The following is a 24,016-nucleotide window of genomic DNA, read 5'->3' as shown; positions in this document are numbered from 1 at the left end:
ATTGCAGACATATCCTCAATGCTTCGTGGTCTGCAGTCTGCTTTGACACTGCAGACCCCACACCTGCATCCCCCTCCATAGGCACGGCTGTAAGGAACCCAGCAGCAGCAGCAAATAGGAGAGTGAAATGAAAAGAGCTCACCGATACCCGGCGCGGCCCCGCTCCCATTTCAAGGAGGGAAATTTGCATCCAAAGCGTCAAAAGCACTTTAACTCGAGTTTGCAACAAATTCAGAGCAGATTCACGCTGCCAGCTCGTGTCTGGGAGAGGAATCCCAGCAGTGGCAGCCCCAGCTGATTGCAGGGGACAGGAAGCTGAGTGTGAACACACGTGCAGCAGCAAATGCAGCACACACAGGTTGCAGCCATTAGTGCTAATTGGGGCCCCTCCCCTACAGCTGTGGAGATGAAGGGGGCACTGGGCTTGCACCCATCACCTCTTGCTGCACAGATTGGTGCTCTAAGCTATGCCAGGTCCTCCAGCAGCTCATTAAGCATCACACTTCTGTTGTGCACAATTGAGTTGAGCCATGGGTGCACTAAAGGGTGCAGCAGCAGCAGGACTGGGTTGGCAATGGGCTGAGCAACACTGCAGGCACAGGGCTGGGAGTGGGAGCAGGCTGGGGTCCTGCTGGGTGATGGTTCTGCTGGGTGATGCCAGGCGCAGCCCAGGACACGCTGCTCTGCACAGCCCTGCCTTCACCCCACAGTGTGCTTCCCATGCAGCTGAAGCCCGAGGCTGAGTTCAACCCAATGAGGGCGTCTTTTAAGTTGGGCTGTGCCAGAAAACATCAAGGGCACTGCAAACAAGTGCTGACAGGGCCTGGTGAAACACAGCTGAGATGAAGCTGGGCACTCCCCTGGTCACAGCTGAAGCACTTTGAGGCACACCCTGGCTTCAGGCAGCTGCTGGGAAGGCATTGGGATCCACCTTCAGCCTCCCACGTCCTGCTGGTACCCACCAGCATCATGCTTGGTCTGTGAGTGCCATCTACAGGGTTACCCAGCGCTGCCCTCCAGCACAGCACCCAACCCTGGAGCAAAGAAGAGCCCTCTGCCATGCCATGCAGTGTGATGCTGCAGCCATCAGTGACACTGTGGTGGGGAGGAGGATGAAGGGACACAAACAAGAGCACAAAAGCCACAATGAAGCCACAATGAAGCCATGGAGGGGATGGGGTCAACCTTCCAGGGATGCACTGGATAAGGGAAGGGATGAAGGTGAGGATAAGGAGAACTCAGCAGGTTGGAACAAACCCTGAGACCATCAGTGTGGGTTGAAGGCTGAGCACGGAGAGAAATGCAACACTAAAACGACACACGTTCGTGTTGGGATGCAACAGAGTGGGGGGAAGATGCTGTAAACACAAGGAAAGTAAAACAATCGGTCGATACGGGACTGGTTGCTATTGAAAAAGAAATCAACAAGTCGAGCAAGGAGGGTGAAAGCCCAGCTCTTCTTTCCTGAGAGCACAGGCAACGCAATGCACTCGAGTGCTGTTTTATTGACTCCTTGGCAATCTGCTCAGACCACAGGGCCGGCTCCAGCACTCTAATGCTGCGGATCCCATTCCAGTCACACGTGCAGCAACGAAACAAAACAGAGGGTCGTTATTAACAACAGAGCCCCCGATGCTCATCTCGCTCTCAGTCGATCTCATTAACATCCACAGACAACCCCAGTCGATTTGCTTCGCGGCTCGATATCCAGAGGAGAGGAACTCGATGCAGCCCTCCAAGAGGATCAGAGAGGCAATTATGTCGGCTTCTGAAATCAGTTTTTGGCTTAAACAACACTGATTGTTTCCAGCAAACTCTGCGGCAGCTGCTCGTGGTGCACAGGAGCCCCATGGAGGCGCAGCATTGCATCCCACCATCATCACTCCACCCCCATTGGTCCCAACAGCTCCGGGCCCATTGGATTAGTGGCCTCAAAGCAAACGTGTGTCCCTTTGCATCTGTGTATTTCCATCCATTCTTAGCAGTTCTGAGCTCTGCTAAGAGACCTGTGTTGGGCTACTGGTGTGTTGGCATGCACTGATTGAAGCTGTTGGGTCACTCCGTGCTGCAGGGACACAATACAAGGATGGGAAGATGCTTGTTCCAATGGGACCCCCAGGGCCCTGTGATGACTGCCCTGGGTTTTGCACTTGCCCTGCAACACTCCCATTTATATCCCATTCTATCCTTGGATCAGCTCTGATCCATATCATGCACTGCAGCAGCCCCTGGGATGCAGCAAAGCACGTCACTGCTGCCCCATGGAGTCACCCCTCTGCCCCACTCTTTTTAGCAAGCGTGGCTTCCTCCCTTACCCACAGAGGAGGTTCAACCCAGCACTAGGAGCCATTAAACCCAAAGCATTGTCAATGCCTTACAGTGCTGGGGGAACTCCTGCAGGCAATGCTCCCAACAAAGGCACAATAATGTGGGGCTGAGGGATCCAGCACCACCCAACCCGCAGCATCCCATCCCTTCGGGGCTGAAAGCTGCAAACAGAAGCACTTGGAAAGCAATTCCCATCATTTCAGCTGTGATTGACCCTCTAACAGCCCCACATTCAGCCCCACAGGGAACCCAAGCACCAAACAACTGCTGTTCCTTCTGCTGAGCTGATGGGACACAGCAGCATCTCCAAAGGGAGATGATATCAGAGCAGACCCAGAACCACAGCTGAGAGGGCCCCAGCTCTGCCATCCCTTACACAGCAGCTCAGGGTTAGAGTTAAGGTTAGGGGTGCAGAACACCAGCACAGCCCCACAGACCATCCCATACACTTTGTTTGCAAACATCTCTTTGTTTTGTAAACCCACGCAGGGATTTATAGCATCATCCACTCACTGCTAACCACCCCCATTGCTGCACCCAGGATGACTTAAGCTCTCTGCTCCCTCCCCAAACTCCCCTGTCTGTCCTTAAGGCAACGCTGCTGCCCCAACACCAGCTGATGTGCAGCTGATGGCACATAGAGAAGGGAGCAGACATCACAGAAGGGAAAGCTGAGCCTGCCAAGCTCAGGGCTGCTGATACAGAGCACCCAAAAAAGCCCCAGCCAGGCAGTAGGCAAAGTCCTACAGCACTCAATGCCAAATGCAGAGTCACTTCCATTACATCTTCCTGAGCATCACCCCATGCAGCACTGAATGCAGAAGTCCTTTGCAGCTTCACTTCTCCCCCTCCCCCCCCCAAAAAGAAAATATGTGAAGTAAACAGGTTTGGTCCCCTTTGCCCTCCCCAGCGACCAAAGTTTGTGCTGTTAATTAGAAGCAATTATCAAAGGTAATAAAGCTGGAGCCCCAGTCAGTCGATGATTCCAGCAGCCCTCTCTTGGTCTGCACAGCTGTGCTGCTGATGGTCCCAAATCATCTGTAAGGAAAGAAAAAAGCACAATGGGAGCACAGCCATCAGCACTGCCATCCCTTCTGCTACGTTCAGCCTTATGGGGGACAGCAACCCCCAGCTGAGAGCTGTGTGACAAGGCAAGCAGCAATGCATGTCTAACAGCAGCTCCTCCTGCCTTATAGGGCCATGGTGGCAACACAGGGACCTCAAAACCAGGCAGTAAAGGGGAGGTGATGGAGATGTGCCCCTCTGGTTGCAGTATGGGCGCTGTATGGGTTGCAGTATGGGGAGCACAGGGGATGTTCTTACCGCCTGAGGTTCTGAGTCTCAAACACCGTGTCCTCCTCGCTGTCCAGCGATGCCATTTCCACTCGATCATCGGAGCTGCTCAACAAGCCGTACTTCTTCCTCTGGGGTTTTTTCCATCTGAAAGCAGCGCTGGGATCCCGTCTGCGTCCGTCGGGCCGGGAGCTGCCGAATGGGACGGAGCACAACGGGTGGGTTCATCGTTATAAGTCGTTAACGGTTCCGTAATGGGATGGATGGGGAAACGATGCCGTAACGGAGGGAAGGAAGGAGATAAGAGGGAACACGGGGGGGTCACAGCGTGTCCTCACTTACCGGAACGTCCTCAGTACAAAATAAAGCGCTGCCAACACCGATAAAGCGCTGACCACAAACACCGCCCTCCGCAGCACCGGCAGCCCCGATGCGGGCAGCAGCCCCCCGCCCGTCCGCGTCCCGTTCCCCTCCGCCTCCCGTGGGGTCTCGGTGCCGTTGTTCGGAGACCCGGCTCGGCCGCCGTGCAGCAGCAGCAGCAGGACATAAAGGGGCTGGGGGCGCAGCATGGCCGGCACCCAGCGGTGGTCCCGGCGCAGGAAGGTGCGCGCAAAGCGGGGCCGGGCGCAGGCGGAGCTGAGCCGCTGCGTTCCGGGGTTGCGCCGTTCCGACGTTCCGAACCGGGAGACCATCCGGATCCGGATGAACCGCTCGGTTCTGACCGTATGGACCGTGTTAATACACCCCCACATCCCGGTGCCGTCGGGGAAATGAGAGACATTATGACCACGATACGAGACGGCCCCGTGGGGATGGATGCACTCTGAGACCCCCCCCCACATCGAGGTGGGTTGGGGGCTGCTGTGCTTTGGGTTGAGCCCAGCCGAACCCAACAGGACCATGAAAGAAGCGAAGCCTCAAAGCAAAGCGATGCTTCGGAGCCTGCGGTGATTCTGAGCATCCCATTGAGGATGGTTCAGATAATTCAGATCAAGCTTTGTGACACCGCGAGGTGTGAATGGCTCCCAGCTTTTAAACCAGCTTCCTTCGCTCTCCTCCCCCCCAGTCCTGTATTTAGCATCGCCTCCAGGAACCATCAGAGGGGAGAGGAAGGAATATCTACACACAGCATCCCCCCACCCCATACAAAGCACCGGCAATTCCTCCTATTTAACTCTGATCGTTCGCAAAAGGCTTTCAAACACAGGAAGGAAAAGCAGAATGAAGCAATTAAACGCGTCCTTTTTATTGGCCGTTCTACTCATAAACATCAAAGAAAGGCACCCAAAAACCACCCCCCCCCCCCCCTCCATCCCACGGTGTTTCCACCTTAAGGCAGTTTTCCATTCACTCTGCAGCCCCCCATGGGATGCTGAGCTCTTAAAGGCTCTACCAGCTGTTGGGACTCAGCTATGAGCAGCCATCAACGTGCCCCATAATGGATGGGGCATCAATCAGCCCATATTCTGTTACCCACACACCCTATAAGTGCCAGCCGTGCTCCTAAAATCCCTTTGGAATGCATTTCCTCCACCAAAAGGTGGCTCAGATCACAGCTCTGCACAGCACACACTGCACCTTTGCTTCTTTCTCTTACCTGCAGCATCTCCCACAGCCCATCACCCACCCGTAGCTCATAACACAACCCTTAAACCACCCCCTGACCTCAAACTGCATTACCTGAGCACTCCCAGGCCTGAATAAAAGCAAAGAGATAATGCAAACCCATCACAACTGTTCAGTTCTCCCCTCAGATACAGCTGGTTCAGCTGCTTTGACCTCATAGATGGTTCATCCCAACCCCCCCCCAACCCTACAACATCCCCTTCTTTGTAGCTTGAGCTGTGCTGCACCCCCAGGGTAACCCCATCCAGCCTGATATTCACCCACATAAGGATCACAAAAGGTTCCTTTTAGCCACATGGCAGTGTTTTATTCCATGCTCAGCAGGGTTTCCTGCTCATACAATTGACTTATGAACATCAATAATAACTCTGCTCAAAGCTCTTCATATCTCCATTCAATGCTGTCCTTCCTTCTCTGGGTCTTCTCCACAGCAGCTCATTGCTGAAATTAAAGGAAAATATATCAATGTCAAAGCTTGGAGTTAGGTCCATTTCCACTTAACAGGTTATTAAAGTTCAGCGTAAGGCAGCAACACTATTGGATCAGGAAATAACACCATATGGAGGTGGGAAGCAATGGGTCCTCACCTGGTTTACAAACACAGCTCCGGGTTCTGCTTCCCCCCAGCAGCACCAAACTCCTTCTCAGAGCCCAAGTCAGCTTCCAAGCTCAGCATCCAGCCTCCTCTTCAGCCTGCCAAAGCAGAAACACATTAATGATGGCATCAAACAGGAAGAGCATCAATTTCCAGCCCTCCCCTCCCTCCCCCGACACAGGTGACATCAGATACGAGGGTATCACAAGCCATTCGCTGAACCCATCACATCACAGAAGCACAGTGTGGGAAAACAGTTCCAGGGCCGGCTGCTGCCTTTGATATGCCAGCCAATGTATCCCTAAGCAGAGAGTTAAAAACCACTTTGGATACGGCTGCTTAGGAAAAGTGTGGGCTATTAGGGGAAAAAGTTAATGGCAACAAGTAGGATGGTAAAAAAAGAAAAAAAAAAACAAAAAAGCTACAATTAAAAGTGAGCAACTTAATGAAGTTTTCTAGGAAGATTCTCAATAGATGAACACATATCGAGTGAGGGAATTCGCTTTCCCATCTTGCTTCCGTACCTACTAGCAAGACATGACTGCATGCCCAACTCTGATCTGTGGAACTGAAAGTTGTGCCACAAGCCAAAGGTTGCATACGGCATGGGTTCCAATTTGTCCATCAGTTGACCAAAATAGGAATATATATATTTAGGTATATATGGTTTTTTTTGTCACGGGTACAATAAGGCTTTCAAAATGAGCTCTCAACAAGAGGAAGGATGCGGACATGAGCAAAAGGAGTTACCTCGAATTACAGGACTATTTCCACATATGAACTAGCCAAGAGAGCAGCTTTCGTCTCAGAGGTTTCTGTTGGAGGCACAACACTTCTTTTCTCTCCAAGGACACTGCAGTTTCCATATGCTAGCAAAGAATTCTTAGAACTTGTAAGGCAATGACAAAGCTAGCTAAGTAAGGCAATTTACCTACCATTAACGCTAAGCCCAGTTACCAAAGGACTAATTCTTCACTAAGGCTTCGCAACAGCAGGATTCAATTCAGCGTTAGGAAGGAAAACAACTTCTCCTCGCTAAGGCTGGGCTCAGCTGACACCAAGCATTCCAACACCCAAAGGCTGGGGCTGCTTTGCCCCTATGGGCCCAGTGGCAGCCGTCCATTAATTCATATGGCAAGACCGAGTTTAAGCTTCAACTCTAGCAACTGAGTTCAATGAGTCTGCTTGGCTCTTACACTACCGCTAGTCTTCTCTCCTCTCCTCTGGCATCTTCTACACACACACTGTATCGTCTTCAAGGACTGTGTTGTGCAATGAAATGTCAATGGCAGGAGCAGAGTTCATTTCAGACGGTCTTTTAATAGGCTTCGTAAAGCCAAAAACTGTATACAAGAATCCTTTACCACTTTTCAAATACAATATCAATGGAATATGCATATTTCTTCCAGTAAAAAAGGACAATATAAATAAACATTTTCAAGAACCTCTTTTATGGTAAGTTTGCAAGTCTATTTTCTGGGTAATTTACATCGTTACAACAGTAAAAATACCGTTATGCGGGTCGAACATACAAGCAAAGTTTCTCTTTAGATATATCAAGGTGGTTTTTTGCCTTCCAATTTGTACCCAGGCTGCATTCCTACCTTGCTACACTAAAGGAATGTTACAAAAGACGAAGGTAATGCACTTAAAAAAAAAGAAGAAGTCCACAGCTTGTTCAGCTTCTCGTGAACGTTGGGTTAAAAGGTCCTTTCTATCTGAAAAGAAACTGAATTATGGGGGCCCCAACTTCATGCCTTTCTATGTAAGAAAAGAAAAACACCTTGGCTCATCGTGTTCGAACAAAATCTGAAGTGCTTTCCAAAAGAGATTAAAAAAAAACCCACTCGAAAGCAGAGCCTTCCTAAAAGGAATCAAGTCTCATCAGACCCATCTGGTTTATCAGAAGCTGTCAGGCTGTGTTTTGTTGGTTTTCTTTTTGACAAGATTAGAACTGATAATACTACAAAAGTGGAAAATACAAGTAAGATGTACTACACAATAATAACCATTTCAGCGAAGCTCCAAAAATCTTTATAAATACAGCCATTGGAAGGACGATCTTGAGTCAGGAAGGATTTTTACTCGTTGTGTGTAGCTGAGGACAAGAAGCAGGCACAATTGTAAAGGCACTGAAGCATAGACAAGTTCCACCAGCATTTTAACTCCCTTGCATTATTCCAGCAGCTAAAGTGTGCTACCATGTCAGAGAACTCCCCCACCCTTGAATGCAGTTTGTCAGGGCTTCCTTGTTTTTTTTTTGGTTTAGTCTCAAGCTCCAAGAATGAATTTAAAAGAAAGAAAGGAAAAGAAAAAAAACAACAACTTGCTTTTTTGCCTTTAGATCCAAGCAACTCCTCCAACATGCATTACAAATTAAAAAGACATTATAAAACGGCACAACCGCCATCTCCAAAAGCCTGACAAGATTGGTTCTTATGGCCAAGGAAAAGAAAAAGGGGGAAAGGGGATGGGGGCACAGGCCAAAGCTGAACCTCAGAGCATTTCCAGACATCACAACAGGGTCAGAAGGTTTAGAGAGTTCCTACAGCATCGTACGCATGGCTCCCATTTGAACCAGGACTTACCGTAACTGTCGTAGCTGTCTCTGTAGGAGCCTCCTGAAGACCTGTCTCCATAGCCACCTTGACTCCTGCTGTTGGAAACATTCAGGCGCTTTATATTTGCTCGGCAGCTTGTGCAGCCTGCTGGCATTGCTGCCTGTCAGGCACTAAGAGCTCAGTAACAAGCCATGCTAGCAGTCACAATAGCATTACCTGCTATTATAGTAGTCTCTGGAGCCATTATATCCTCCACTTCTGGAGTCAAATCTGCTCCCGCCGTAGCCTCTGTCTCCACCTCCTGGAACACACACCACGTTATAGTTTCTCCTCCAGCACATTGACAGACACCACCCCCATCCCAAGCAGATCAACCCCAATGTGTGCTCACCTCTGGAGAAGCCACGGCCCCGACCTCTGCCCCCACGGAAGAAGCCCCTGCCCCCAGTGGATCCCCCTCTGTAGCCTCGGGATCTGTTCTCTGATGATTTTCCAGCTTGATCGACTCTGATCTGACGGCCATCTACAGACTAATGAGCAGAAAGATAAATCAGCTCACGTACGATGCACAGCTTTGCTCCCAGTGAAGCAACACTGGAGTTTCAATAGCAGTATGTACTGGTTTGCAATGCTTCAACTGAGATGACGACACACACAGATGGATTCTCATGCATTACAAAGGTGCTCTTAAAAAGAAGGCTGCCAGGTGACCTCATTGCAGCCTTTCAGTACCTAAAGGGGGCTTACAAACAGACAGGGGGGCACCTCATTGCAAGGAGGACAAGAGGAATGCAAGCAGGACGAGGGGAAATGGTTTTAAGTCAAACGAGAGAGGATTTAGATTGGATTTCAGGGGGAATTTCTTTACTACAAGAGTGGGGAGGTGCAGTAACAGCTGCCCAGAGAGCTGTGGATGCCCCATTTGTCTCTGGGGGTGTTTAAGGCAAGGGTGGATGGGGCCTGAGCAGCTTGGGCTGGTATTAAATATAGAGGCTGGCAGCCCTTGCCTGCAGCAGAGCAACTGGAGTTTCACAATCCACAATTCCAACCCAAACCATTCTGTGATCACAGCTTCAGCCTTTTTCAGAACGCAGCAGCACAACAGGATTTCACTAAGCCACGTTGCTCTGCTGTTTCTTTGGGAAGACCCCAGTGTTTATCTGTATTATCTCATGGCTTCAAACAGAAGCATGCCTAAATTGCTTCCTGATTGCCCTGCAGGCATTCAAGGCCAGGATGGATGTGGCTCTGTGCAGCCTTATCTGGTGGTTGGTGACCCTGCACATGGACAGGGGAGGATGAAAATAGATGACCATTGTGATCCTTTTCAACCCAGACTATTCTATGAGCCTATAATTCTTAAGGGGGAGAAAAACCAGCTCCAGCAGACCCTGCTTACCTTCCCATTCATGGCCATCATTGCATCCTTTGCATCATCTATGTTTTCAAACGTCACAAAGCCAAAGCCTCTGGACCTCTGAGTTTCTCTGTCTTTCACCACCACCACTGGAGGAGAGAACAGCCACCATCAGAACCCAGCACAGAGCAGAACCCAGCACATCCTCATAGCCCCCATAACATGCCCTCACCTTCAGAGATCTGCCCGTACTTGGAGAAAACCTGCTCCAGCGACTGCTCGTTGGTGTCAAAGCTCAGCCCTCCGACGAACAGCTTGCCTTCATCTGATGCCATCGTGACCTGCCGAACCAACCAGCCCCGTATCAACATCATATCAACGCCTCAACCGACGGGTCCTCCCAGCCGCCAGGGGGCGATATGAGCCGCGCCACCAGCACCGCGCATGCGCGCACCCACAGGGGGGGCCCCGCCACGCGGACCCCCGCCCGGCTCGGGACCCCCCACCCCGCGCGCATGCGCAGTGCGACGCCCCTCCTCCCTCCCGCCGCCATTTTGCACGGCCGAGGCCCGTCGCCATTTTGTTTCCAGGCGCCCCTTCACGCTCCAACACCGCGGCCATCCCGCACTAGGCCGCACCGCCCGCAGCTATACAAGGCCCGGCGGTGCAAAGCCGCCCCATTTTGGGCCGAGAAACCGAACCGAACCCCCACCTCCATCGGGAACATGTTATCCTCCATGCACAGCTCCGAATCAACCCCCCCACACTCCCAACAGCCGCCCCACGCGTGTCGGTGGGCGCTTACCGGTGTGCGGGACCACGAGCACCACCCTGCACTTCAAAGCCTCAGCGCGACGAACGCGGCGGATGGCGGGGCGGCGGCTTATATACTCCTGCTCCAGGCCCCGCCTACTTCATGAATATGCAAATTTACACTCGCCAGGGGGCGGGGCAAGTGACGTCACCAAAGCGCCGCCGCTGCGCCGCCGTCTGATTGGATAGTAGCTTGTTAATATTCATGAGGGGAGAGGGGAGGAGGGAGCGCGAACAAAACCCCGCCGGGAGCTCCGCCCACGAGGGGGCGTGGCCTGGAGCGCGACGCTGATTGGCTGAGAGCGCCCAGCCCGTTGGCCGCGGGAGCCCCTGTGAGGAGGAAGGAAGTGGAGGCCTCTGATTGGCCGCCCACCTCCTTATCCCCGCCCCCTGGCGGCCGGCACGCCCAATGGGGTGTGGCTACGCTGCCCCAGTTTCGCGCCCTTCGCAGCAATGCGGCGCTGCAGACAAAGGGGCGCCTGAGGGGGCGGCCGCCATCTTGGGTATGATCCCGGCCTGCGTTTATACGGCCCTACGAGCAGCCCTGTCCGACGTGCCGTCCTCTATCCCTTCCCTGAGGGAAGGCAGTAGGGTGGCCCAGCTCTCAGTGCTGTCCGAAGGAGCCAGGCCTTCACACCTTAGCACTATGCGGCCCGAGGTCCTGGTGCGGCCTAGTCCCTCTGTATGCGGCCTAGGCTCCTCGCTGTGGTGGTTCCTGAGGAGAAACGATGGCGATTAGAAAACAAAACTCAGCCCTGTTTGCACTGAAATGTTTAATGAGAGTCTGCGCTGGTGTGTATTGACAGTACAACTTACCTAGAGCTGCATGAAGAGCCCAGTGCCACCAACAGCAACGCTGTGCAGGGGTTAAAATGGACTTATCAGAGCTACACAGCACAGGTGAGGCCCAGAGGAGAGGAGGTGGAAGAGCCATTGGTCAGAGGGGGGTTGTATGTGTCTATTAAATACATCCAATGTGCTTTGATGGAAAAGGGGAAGGTCCGACCCTTGGGAAGCACTGGAGCAGCAGTTAGAAATGGTGGTGATGGGCACAAAGCTTTGTAGCCTGGCTCACAGCTGAGTGCTGCTCACAGCTGTGCTCCGTGCCCTTCAGCACAGCCCTGAGCTCAGCCCTTCTACAGCCTTCTGATTAAATGAGGGTGGTGTTAACGCCAGCACTCTGCAATGAGGTTGGATAGAGTGACCTTGACACACTGATCTGTTTCAATGCTCCAGGTGCATTCTGGCCCCACCAGGACTGAGTGCTGTGGGTTGCAGTATTTGGGGCTCTCCTTGCAGAGGATTCAGCCCCAAAAAGCAGAGGACACAGCGGTGACAACGTCCTTCCTTTGGCATCACCGGAGCTGCTCCATTAACAGCAGAGATCACCTGCGTTGCCCCAGATCTGCTGCTCTCCAGAGGTTTCTCCTGCTCCAGATCTGCTTGTTCCCTCTGACCCAAGCATGAGCCACAAAGCAGAGCAGCCTCTCCTTGCACTGCAGGGCTGCAGCCAAAAGCAGCACCGGGAGCAGCTCTGCAAGCTTGTTAAGGCAGCTAATTGTGTGATGAGATGTAACGTGTGTGTCACCAGAGCCAACCTCCCTGCAGCAGCAGCTGGCACAGACACAGCCCTGCTCACTGTGTCCCCAAATACTCCTTGGCACAACGAGGTGATGAAGCACAGGAGGACAGAGGGACCCTCACATCTGTTGCACCCTGCAGCCCCATTCCTGCCCACAGGACAAAAAGATTCCATTCTCTCTTCCTACCATCCCCTCGGGGAGCTGCTCATCCAGTTTTGCAGTGCAGAAAACAAGAAGAAAAGGCCTGATGCAATCCCAGCGTTGCCATGGTAAGGAGTGTTGCTGCTGCATTTCCCCTCTGTGATTGATTTACAGTGACCATGTTGGAGCACAGCACACCCACCCCATACATGGCATCCATTTGTGGACCCACAACCCTAAAGGATCTGCCCTAAAACAGCCTGGAGCTGCTGCAGGGATGCTCAGCAGCCCACCCCCATGCAGCCCCCATTCCACAGCTATAACCCAAGCTGTAACCCAAGCTGCACAGCTCAGATTCCTCTCTGTCTGGGTCACATTCCCCCCCTTCAGCTCCCAGGCATGCGGGCTGCGTCTCTTTTTGTTCTTTTCTTTCCCCTTTAGGCATGAAAACGGGTTGGGAAGGTTCCCCCCCCACCTCCCAGTGTATGAGTGCAGGCAGCAGCCCGGTGCAACACTGTCCCATTGCGCTGCGACCCGGGTGGGGAGGGCAATATGGGGGGGTGGTCGTGGCCCCGTCGCCCCTCGCCCCGCTGTGCCGTTACCTTGGTGCTAAAGCCGGCTCTTTGTGAGGCCGTCCGCCCGCAGCTGGCTCTTGGCAGGAGGGGGGAGGCTGCTTCAAAGGGGCCAATTCACGAGGCCTCCCCTCTGTGCCTTCCCCCGCGGCCAAGGTGGGGGCTTTCTCACGCAGCCGGATAATGGGGCTGGGGCCCTGCGATGGGGCCAGGTGTGAGCTCAGCAACCCCCCCCCCCCCCCAACATACAGCTGTGCACCCACCCGGCTGCACCCCACAACCCAACCCCCCCCACGACCACCCCAGGCCACCCCATACGGTTTATCCCCCCCCGCCCCACCGGAGCACAAGGGACCCTCGGGAAGCCCCCAAGCCGAGAACCACGGCTGCAGCCCCCACCGCAGCTGCTGGTAATGAGGAGGGGGGGGGGGGCCCTCTGTGTCTGAGCGCATTCCTACAGCGGCTGCCCCTACATGGCTGTGTGCTGGGGGGGGGGGGGGAAGCTGCTCGCACCCCCTCGTCAGCGGACGGGAAGCGGCGGGGGGCTGCTATTGTTCAGCACGGGCGGTTCCATAGACAAAAGGGGGAGGGGGGTTGGGGGGGCCCAGCCGCCTGGATAAGGGCAGATGCAAAGCAGACCCCCCCCCCCCCCCCCCCCGCCTCCTTCCCCTCCTGCCCCGCTCGTGTTTTGGAAAGAAAATAAATAAGAATAATACAAACTAAAAAAGAAAAGCGAGATCCGGGAAGAGGGGGGGGGTGGGGGTAGTTGGTTGGTTGGTTGGTTGTGGGGGGGCTGTTCCTGTTTTAACGCCCACGGCTCCTGCGCTCGCCCTCCCCCTCCCCAAACCGCTGCAGGCACCGTGCTGAGATAGATAGATAGATAGATAGATAGATAGATAGATAGATAGATAGATAGATAGATAGATAGATAGATAGATAGATAGATAGATAGATAGATAGGAGGGGGGGCTGAGAGCAGCGGGGCTCGGCCTGCAGTGCTGTACAGCTCCACGCCCCCCCCTGCCCCCATCCTGTGCTGTGTGTGTGGGTGGGCAGTGCCTATGGGGTGCGGGAGGGGTGGGCATTGTGGTTGGGGGTCTCTATGGCCCCCATTGCTGTGCATGGCACGGCTCTGCCCCCATTGCTGCTCCACCCGAGGGGTTCCCCGTCCCCATCCGGCCCTGCCGCCCCGCGTGGCCCCTCGCCCGTGGGTGCTGAGCACTGCCGGTGTGATGGCAGCAGAGGGCAGCCACGCTGCGTGCACGGCACCGATCCTGTGCTGTGTGTGTGTGTGTGTGTGTGTGTGGCACCACGGCCACCTCCACCCCCCCCCCCCCCCCGTGTGTGTGTCCTGCACTAATAGTGAGCGTGGGGTGAGCGCTGGGGGGCTGCAGTGCTGCTACACGATTGTAATGGTGCAAGCCGTGAGCTGGGAGCAGTAGGAAGGAGAGCAAGCTGTGCTCCTGTCCTCGAGTGACTGTCTGCTGGGTGCGATGAATCACTGCTCGTGCCTCAGTTTCCCTGCAGAGACTGACAGCCCCGGGCTTTGCTCAGTGCAGGAGAGGAGCCAGACAGCGCCGGGGGCTACGTCTGCCTGCACCCCCCACCCCAATACACACACACAGCGTGTGCTCAGCGTGCACACACTCAGTCACATCCCCCCCTCACCCCCGGTGCTGGTGCTGTGCCCACGCTGCAGCCATCTCCATAGCAATGCTGCGGTTTTATCAATGGGGAAAGCAGAGGGAATGATCCAGGAGAGGAGGAGCTGCATGGGGAGGTGGGAAGGACGGGGGTGCAAACAGAGCCAGTGTGCAATGAGGATGTGGTTTGCAAGGTGTGCAAAGGGAGCCCTGCAGGCTGCAGGGGGGTCGGGGGGAGAGCATCCTTCCCGAGAGGAAACTGCTCCCTGCTGCAGGACGGGCAGGTTTTCCTGTTGCTGCAGGGAGGGAAAAGCCCGGAGCTATGGGGGCAGCTTCCAGCTACGAGGGGAGCAGGGAGCAGGATGCAGGATGGAGGATGGAGGATGGAGGATGATGCAGGATGGAGGATGATGCTGGATGAAGGATGATGCTGGGGGCTCCTCTGGCTGTGGTTGTAAAGCAGAAAGGGAAGCAGAACTGCTGGCCCTTCGCTGTGGGAGGCAGCACAGCCTGATGGTGCTCAGCACCAGGACAGTGAGTCAGGGTGCCTGCTCTATTCTTGGCCTGCCGCTGAGTCAGCCCGTGGCCCCAGGCACGGCACAGCTGAGCCACAGCACTGCAGGGGGAGCAATGTAACCCCCCCCCCCCCCCCGACTCAGGGCTGCATCCCACAGTGCTGAAGCCACGGCCACCCCCATCCCTGTCCATGCAGCACAGCTGGGACCTGACATTCCTCCTTCCCCTTCTCTATGGGCACCATAGAGCACATGATCCATCCATACACGAGCACACGCACAGCTCACGTGCAACACGCATGGATGAGTGTACAATGAGCTCACGGCTGAGCTCCCAATGAACCCATGTGTGAACTCACCATTCATTTGCAGCCAAACAGCCCAAACTGTTCATGCATGAGTGCTCGCTTTATCCCTGCAGCCACAGCCCACGCAGGAGCTGGGACACCCATGGGTGCAGGGTTCAGCATGGCACAGGGGGGTGCAATGGAGACACAGGATCAGCTTGAGCTGAGATTGACGATTGATGGAGAATAGGGAGGGCTGTGATGCAGCCAGGAGGGCACAGGGACGAGGATGGGGATGAGGTGGGTGGGAGGAAGTGCAGCCGGCGGGGGCTGCTTCCGAGCTGCTCACCCCAGGAAACAAAACCTCTGCACCCTCACATGAGCCTCTTCCTGAGCTCCCATTGCACCCTCTGTGCCCTGGCTCCGTCCCACCTCATTGTTGCACATTGGGGGGTCACGAGTGGCAAAGCTCTGCCCACCCCCCCCCGGAGCAGCCCTATGCCCCCACCTCCAGCCCTGCAGTGGGGCTGTGCCTGGTGCTGCCTCTTCCAGGAAGGGTTGAAGAGGAGGAGATGGGATCTCAGCCCTCTCCAACCCCATCACACCCGGCTCATCACACTCCTGTATTGACACACACACACACACACACACACACACACACACACACAGCACCACCACCGGGCCCCCAGCCAAACCCACAACACACAGCAGGGAAAAGAGTGAAAAGGATGAGGTTGGGGGGGGGGATATAAAAAAGAAAAGGAAACAATCCAACAAGCAGCTGGACCCTTTTTCCAGCCTCACCACAAAGCATTCCTCATCACATCGGGCTGAGTCGGCAAGGACAGCCGTGTGTGTGCACAGAGTGCATTGGGGCTCAATGGAAAGGGGGGTGATGTTGGGTGGTACCTGGTACCATATGGAGCCTGTTGGCACTGCTTTGGGCTCAGGATGGCCAAATTCAGTGCAGAGATGTGGCATATAGAGCAGGGGCAGCCCAGCATTGAGCTGTGTCCATGCAGGCTGTGGGCAGCACTTAGAACCATTGGGATTTACAACCTCTGGCCAAGGGAGAGGCCGACAACCATGGCCCAGGTGAGCCCGGCCATGGGAAAACCCCAGCTGCTGGAGCCAGGCTTCCTGCTCCAACCCTGCCTGACCCAAAGGCACCTTCATCCTGGGGCAAAAAGGAGGAGCATGGGGCAAACAGGAGCATATGGGGGCTCCTATTGCCTTGCAGCACCTTCACCCCAAAGCGATGCAGCCTGTCCTCAATCCCACCCCGTCTGCCAGCCCAGGAAAGATCCGTTCAGTGCCCGGAAACTTGCTGACTTGTGAAAAATAGGGATTGGAAATAAAACCTCATTGGAAGGGCCGGGGAATGCGGGCTGGCAATGGGGCCGAGGTTGGCGTGTGCGAGCAGCAGCCGTGTGCCGTTGTGCTCTGACGCTTTATTAATCACGGCCTGGATCAGCTCTTCCATTATTTAGCCTGGGATCGATGCTGGGCTGGCAGCCCTGTAATTAACTGACTCAGCCTGTTTACCCTTCACAAAATCCTGGCAAAGCCGTTCCTTTTTCCCCTGCCCTCACATCCCCCTGCAGGGCTCCATGGATCCCAACAGCTCCGCTCTGCCCCCACCGGGACCCCGCTTTGCAGCTCCATCAATGGGATGTGCCGCAGGGATGGCCATGATTGCAATGTCGCCGTGTTTCTCCGTGCACGTTTGGGGTCTCGTAGCCGAGGGGTGCAGCCGAGCTTCCCCTCGGGGTGAGCGAAGGAAGCTCAGCTTCACACCGTCTCCTCGCTGTTTGTTTGCTTTACAGATGACTCATTCCCAAAGCGCTGCCCGTCCCCACCTGCCACTGACTCAACACCGCCCCGCCGGGACCCCCGGCTGCCACCCCGAGACCCCACGGGTGGGATCCGGGACAGGGGGTGTAAAGCTGCGTGGCCGTGGGTAGAGTGAAGGGGATTTGGCTTCTGCGTGGCCGTGGGCAGTGCGGGACCGGGCCGACCTGCGGGGGCACGGAGCCAGGACGAGCTCAGCAGAAGCAGCGCTGCGGGGCAGGGCCGGGGCGGCTGGAGCAGTCATTGCGAAAGCCAGATTGGCGAGTGGGGCCTGGGAACGGGCTGTGGGGTGCGAGGGGGCAGCGGCCCCACCTCGCTTTGACTCACGGTGACCCAACATCTCCCCGACCCCACTGACCGCGGCACCGGCATCATAGGGACAAGGCAAAGCGCTGGGACCCCGTGTGTTCCAACCGGGGTGATGGGAGCGGCAGAACGAGCCCTTCTCCCTTTTGCAACCCACTCCGTGCCCATCCTATAATGGAGCAGCACCGGCAGCAGCGCCAGGCGGGGAGCCCGGGGCAGAACGCGGCAGCGCAGCCCGGGGGCAGCGCACCGGCTCGTCCAGCACAGCTGGCACCACCCGGAACAGCCCAGGAAACGTGCCCGAGCCTGAACCCTGCGCTCAGCGTGAGTCAGGGCGTGAGCGGTGCCACCCCGAGCAACCGCAGCTGCCTCCTCCCTTTAACCCGACCCAGATGTCGGGACCACATAGAGAGCAGCAACACAGGGCAGGGGGTGCAGCCCCCAGCCCCAATCCCAGCAACCCAACGGGATCCCAACGGGAATCCAATGGGAACCCAACGGGAACCCCCCGTGCCCGGCTGCATTGCACCGCAGCCGCAAGGCTCCACGTGGCTGCACGGCGGCAGGGGCCGGCCTGGGGGGGGGGGGGGTGGGGAGCGGCAGGAATCCAGCACTGAGTCACCGCTTCCTCTGCGCTGTGAGTCACAACAGCAGCAGCAGCAGCAGCAGCAACGAGGCGACACGGGGCCGGAGCGGTGTGCGAGGGCAGCAGCACTTTGCACGCGAGTGTGCACGGACAACGCGTGTGTTGGGTGCACAAAGCCGTGCTGCAGGGGATGCTCACACCGATGCAGCCGTGCACAGAGCAGGGATGGGGGGATTGGGGAGGGGGTTTATAGCTCGGCTACCCGCACCAGCTGCTCTTGGGGTGCACAGGAGGCCGGGGGGAGCTCTGCCCCCCCATCTCACCCCACAGCTTTATGCCCCCCCCCCATAAACCCCCTCACTCCCTTGATCTCCCCCCTTGCTCAATGACCCGGCCGTGCACACAGAACCCAGCCCCCCCCCCCTCCTAATTGCAGAGCTCCGGGTGGGGGCCGCCCTCGCAATGCAGCTGTGGGTGGAGCCCCCCTCGCCTACGTGGCGGCCCCAGCGCTGCGGGGGTGGGCTGTGGGGGGGGTTCAAGGGGGGTTTTATCCTCCAGCCCTGCAAACAAAGGGACCCCCCAGAGCGGCTCCCCCGGGCAGCGCCAACAGGGGAAGCAACTGCCCCCCCCCCATAGAGCCGCAATAGCGCTGCGCATGCGCACGGCGTGCGGGGGAAGCACGGGGGGCACTACCCACGGCCACGGGAGCCCGGGCGGTTGCGATGGCAACGGGCCTCGATCCGCAATGAATGAATGAGGCGGGAGCGCGCGCCGGGATCTATGAATGAATGAACGCGCGCCGCCGTGCGGGGGGGGAGGGGGGGGGGATGGGGGCCGTGTGCAAAGCCCGGAGCGGATCCATCAGTGCGGAGCGGAGCCGCGTTCTGCTTTATCACCCCCCCCCCCCCCCAATTCAGCCATGTATCACTCAGGTCTCCGCTACGACCCCCCAGCAGGAGCTCCCCCCCCCCGTCCTCGCCCCCCCCCCCAGTCCTCGCCCCCCCATAGCGCTGCGGATCGGCACGAGGCCGCTAATAGAACCTACCCCCCCCTCTATGGGATCCACGGGCACAGTGGGGGCTGCCCTGCCCTGCAGCCCCACGGCATCTGCCCCGGCTCCTCCCTCTATGCGGACCCCTCTCAACTTGGATTAATTAAACTCTGTTTAATTGTGCCATGGTGCCTTATGCACTGCATAGAGGAAGGGGCGTCCCAATGGGTCTCAACCCTGCCGGTCCCCCTGCTCCCCCCACACACACACACTCTGATAACAGCAGCGGTTCCCAGAAGGATGGAGGCAGCGTGGCACCGCCTTATCTTCCCAGCAGGGTCTGGGTCAGCCCCTCGCTGTCATCGTCCCCAGAACAGCCCGTTCCCAGCACGGGGACCGACGGAGGAAGCGGCGTTACAACACGCGGGGCTGGGAGGGGGCATTCCCGGGCTGCCTGGGGGCTGACTCAGCCCCGCACACACGCAGCCCCACACTGAGTGTTGCACACGCGTGTGAGTTGTGTTGCACACGCAGCACGGCCGGGCCACTGCACACAGAGCCCCCCCATAGCCCCAGTACTAGGGCAGGACCCTGGGGGGGGGCACACAGCCCCATTACCCAGCAGTGGGGGTGTGCACAGGGCTGCGTCACCCGCTCTGACGCATTGCTACCTGTGGGTCCCGCTGCTATATAAAGCCCCACGCATTCCCCATCTGCTCTCACAGCGGCTGACGGGGAAGGGGAGGGAGGGAAGGAGGGGAGGGGGGGAGGGAACCGGTTTGGCACCCCCCCCCTGTGACCCGGAGAACGGGCGGCCCCGGTGCCAGCCTCTGCTATCGCGGCGGGGGGGGCGCAGTGGCTCGGTGCCCTGCGGACGTCACGCGTGTTCCTCGAGCTCCTCATCAACACGGTGACGCACCGGAGCTGCCCTCTGGCCCCGCTCCCTCCCGACAGTCAGGGTTACAACACCGGGAGACCCCCCCACCCCCCCCCCCTTAACACAGCGGGGCTCCCCACGAGCTCGTGGGGGCAATGGGGACAAAGGGCTTCCATACAAAGCCACGCAGCCAAACCGGTGTGTTCCCAGCACACGAGGATGGCGGCTGCAGCTCGGACCCCAGCCCAGCTCCTTGCTCCATGCGGGGGAGTTGCGTGGCCGCCCCCCCCCGGGGAGCGGAGCTGGGCGCCGTGCCCCCTGGCTGCGCATCCCCCGTGATATCACCGCCCCGGCACGACGCTGCGGGCTGCGGAACGGGGCCAAGCAGCAGGGGGAGCCGGGGGGGGGGGCCGTGTACACACAGCAGCAGCGTGCCCCCTCTCCTTGCACACTCGCAGCCCCGTTGCGTTTGTGCAAGTTGGGCTGCGTGTTCTGCTTGCACACGCGTGTAAAGGGCCCCTGGGACACGTGTGGGGCGGAGGGAGGTTGAGGGCGGTTTGGGGCCGGGCTGGGAGCGGTGTGGGGCTGGGAGCGGTGTGGGGCTGGGAGCGGTGTGGGGTTGGGAGCAGTGTGGGGCTGGGAGCGGTGTGGGGTTGGGGCGGGCTGGAGGCCGCCGGCCGGCCGAGGGGGGGGGTGGGGTGAGACATTCCTTGCGGCGCTTGTTATTTTATCTGGTTCAAAGTCAGTTCCTGGAATGTTTTTAATTCCAGGATCCCGTCCCTGCGCCGGCAGTTCCCTCCCCGGCCTCCCCCCGCCCCACGGCCGCCTCCGCGCCCCACACTGGGGTTGCAGGGCCGCAGCCCCACACCGTGCCCCACAGCTATAGGGGCCCCATGGAGGGGCTGCAACCCACGGCTACACCGTGACAAGCGTGTGTGCGGGGGGCTGCATGCCCCAAAGCGATCCCCAGAGGCAATGAGACGGGACAGGCTGCACCCATGGGTGCCCCACGTTTGGAGGCCGCCTGCAGCCCTATAAGGGGGGTTGGGGTTTGTCTCAGTGCACAATGGGACCCCGCTGCTGCCGGCAGACGTTGTGTTCCTGGCTGCTGCAGCATCCATCGCCCACCCGGTGTCTGGCACAGCCGCGCCAGCGCCGGCTCTTGCCAGCAGCCACCACCGTGTGCCCAGCACGGCAGCACCAGCAGAAACACGGGAGGGGGCTGCAACCCAAGGGGGGGGAATCAGTGCATGGGGGGTGCAGTAATGGGGCAAGAGTGCAGGTGTGTGTGTGCAACCATGTATGCTGGAGGCTGGTGTGCAAGGGGGGAGTGTGTGAGTGTGCAAGGGGGGGGCTGTGTGTGCAAGGGGGGGCTGTGTGTGTAAGGGGGGGCTGTGTGTGTAAGGGGGGGGCCGTGCAAGGGCCTGGCATGCAGCAGGGCTGTGGCTGTGGGTGCTCGTTGGCCCCACGGGTGTGACGGGAGGGCTGCTGCACTGCAGTTCTCACCACGGTGGGTGTTGCCCGACGCACCCTGCGCTGCGGGGGCTGTGCTGGCAGCATTGGGGGGCACCGAGTCCAACCCACCCGCACCCACCAGCCCCTCTGTGCCTTTGGTGCTGGGCAGGTCAGGGTCACCCTGAGCTGCGTGTTAAGGCTGAAGGCAAATATTTGCCCCACTGAGGCTCGGTGTGGGGTTTGCTGTGCTCAGCTGCCGTGGGCTGCACCCCAGGGTGTTGGAATAGGGCACCGCCCCATCTGGGTGACCCACAATAGGGCACAGCCCCCCCATGCAGGTGCTGCACACACACACACACACACACACACACACAGTATCTCCATTGCAGCCCATTTGCAAACACCCCCTGCCCTGGGCACTCACACACACACACACACACACACGTGCACAGCTGCACACACACATAAGACACAGCATGATGACAGCCCTGCTCCCCTGGCAGCCCACACCACACCAAAGCAGCGACGCCGCATTACTTCATACTGGGAGGAGTGGGACGGCGTGGGCCTGGCCTGGGGCAGGCAGGGAGTGAGTGTGGAGCTGGGCTGGTGCAGGAGGCGCTGAGCAAAGCAGGCTGCAGGGCCTGCCCAGGTGCATGGACAGCAGCTCCTGCACAACCACCCCCACCCGTGTCAGGACCCCCCTGATATGAGTGTTATCAGCTCCATCAATCAGCCCTGGGCGCAGTGATGTCACCCGGTGGCACAGTGAGGTGTCCCAGCTTGTCTCCATCCTGCTGTGCTGCAAACACAGGCAGCTCCCATGGGCAGCTGTGCTGCATTGAGCCTGGCCATGGACAGCCATGCGATGCCATGCGATGCCATGTTGGATCACAATGCCTGGCCCATTGCACACTATGGGGCCAGCCCTACATCCCACATGGGACCCATGAACCCACTGAGCCCAGGATGTGGGCAGGGAGTCTGCAAGAGGAACCCCCCCCCCCCCCAATGTGGGGGTCCCGGAGCCAGGAGCTGTTTGCACACACATGCATGCCCATGCATTGCTGCCTGCCCATGCATTGCTGCCTGCCTGCATGCCCTGCTCACACTCGTGTGCACACAGACAGCAGATGTGAGCTTGCACACATGTGCGTGTCCCTGCGTGTGCCTGCCCGGGCAGGGATTGCCTTTTAAGGCCGCTGCCATTTGCTGCAGGGCGTTGAGCTGCGGCTCTTCCCGTTGCCAAATTAGGCGTGAGCGATGCGGGCCGGGGGTGCGGGGGGAGGGGGGGGGGGGAAGATGGGAGAAGGGGGGGTCGGCCCGGGGCTCGCCCTCCCCGAATTGACGTCAGGGCCGCGGTTGGCAGCGGGAGCCCGGAGCTGCAGAGCACCGCCCTGCGGGAAACGGAGCCACTTCCTCACCCGGCCCGGAGAGACCCCCCCGGTGCTGCGGTGTGTGTGTGTGTGTATGGGGGGGGCACTGACCGGCTGGGTAACGCTTGTTGATGCTGCTGTTCCGCCGTGCCAAAGCTCTGTGTCCCTTCCCGTGTCCCCTGTGCTCAGCGGATATTGTCCCAGCCCGGATGCAGCCTGGCTGCCCCCTCCCCAAATGATGGCTATGGGGGTCATACCCCGCTCCCAACCGGGGGTCGCACCGCTCCAGGTGTGTCTCGAGGGAGGGGGAAGGAAAGGAATGGAGCTGCAGCCCCCCACATAGAGCGGCCGACCCAACTCAACGCGCCCCCATCCCCATCCCCGCAGCCTCCGTCGGGCCCCACCGTGGGACCGCAGCGCTCCCAGCCCCCGCCTTCCTGTCCCGTACCCGGAACGTCGCCGTCCTTCGAACCGGCATTTTCCACCCGGGGACCCGACGGGAGCGGGGCGGGCTCTGACGCCAGTCCCCACGGCCTTCCCCAACCCGTCACCTTCCCCAGGGCGGGGGAACGCCACGGGGAAACGAAGCTGCTGCAGGTGGGGAAAGAGAGAAACGGGAGGGAACCGAGACGTGACGCACAGACCGGCCGGTGGAACCGGCACCGCTCCGGGCAGCGGCGGAACCAGCGGGACGGGGCGGTCGGAGCAGCCCCGGGGACAGCGATGGGAACGGGGGGAGCACCGAAATCATCACCCCCCCCCCAGTCTAAGAGGAACGAGAGGCTGCAGGGCATCCCCCTGCTGCTGGGTTTCCCTTCCTCCTGCAGGGCTGGTTGCACGCTCGGCCTTTGTGTGTGCAAGGCAGTGCACATGTGCATGATGAAGGTGTGCAAGCTGGCTGGTGAAGGGGGTGTGCAAGGGCTTAAAGCTGTGCAAGAGTGCATGGGTATGCAATGCAGTGTGTGTATAGCTGAGCAAGGTTACATGCAGAGCTGTGCCAGGATGGTGAAGGGGGTGTGCAAGGGCTTAGAGATGTGCAAGAGTGCATGGGTGTGCAATGCAGTCTTGTATATGTAACCTGTGCATAGCAAGGTTACGTGCACAGAGCTGTGCAAGGCTGTGTGTGCACAGAGCTGTGCAAGGCAACATGCAAGTGCAAAGCAAAGCAAGGGTGCAACGTGCTTACCTATAAAGGAGACCACATGCATGTCTGGGGCTGCAGGAGGAAAAGGAGGATGGGGGGGGGGGGGTTGAGGAGAA

At 57.9% G+C, this 24,016-nt stretch overlaps 2 protein-coding genes across 7 annotated transcripts; both read right to left on the bottom strand.

Annotated features, from left to right (window-relative positions):
• Nucleotides 1-2,777: 2,777 nt before the first annotated feature.
• On the bottom strand, nt 2,778-4,478 carry FAM174C (family with sequence similarity 174 member C). Its single transcript, XM_032441007.2, has 3 exons — nt 3,964-4,478; nt 3,652-3,813; nt 2,778-3,366 (listed from the first exon to the last, which is right to left on the bottom strand). Exons 1-3 carry the CDS (start codon nt 4,461-4,463, stop codon nt 3,363-3,365), a joined length of 666 nt encoding a protein of 221 aa, XP_032296898.2. The 5' UTR covers nt 4,464-4,478; the 3' UTR covers nt 2,778-3,362.
• Nucleotides 4,479-5,528: 1,050 nt separating this feature from the next.
• CIRBP (cold inducible RNA binding protein) lies at nt 5,529-10,620 on the bottom strand. Of its 6 annotated transcripts, none has more exons than XR_014935049.1 (8): nt 10,566-10,620; nt 9,993-10,101; nt 9,803-9,909; nt 8,795-8,933; nt 8,620-8,704; nt 8,431-8,498; nt 5,835-7,940; nt 5,529-5,688 (listed from the first exon to the last, which is right to left on the bottom strand). XR_014935049.1 is itself a non-coding variant. In XM_085517733.1 (6 exons), the coding sequence occupies exons 2-6, from the start codon at nt 10,093-10,095 to the stop codon at nt 8,357-8,359; spliced, it is 576 nt and encodes a 191-aa protein (XP_085373859.1). In that variant the 5' UTR covers nt 10,096-10,101; nt 10,566-10,620; the 3' UTR covers nt 7,143-8,356. The 6 variants fall into 6 exon arrangements, 2 of the variants coding, with proteins under 2 accessions (XP_085373859.1, XP_085373860.1); XR_014935051.1 differs by having other exon boundaries at nt 5,835-5,940; XR_014935050.1 differs by having other exon boundaries at nt 8,431-8,495.
• Between the last annotated feature and the right edge of the window lie 13,396 nt (nt 10,621-24,016).

Source organism: Coturnix japonica, chromosome 16 (assembly GCF_054131305.1).
Source record: "Coturnix japonica strain WE chromosome 16, WE-NBRP24, whole genome shotgun sequence".
Lineage (NCBI taxonomy): Eukaryota > Metazoa > Chordata > Aves > Galliformes > Phasianidae > Coturnix > Coturnix japonica.
This window is presented reverse-complemented; position numbering and strand designations above follow the sequence as displayed.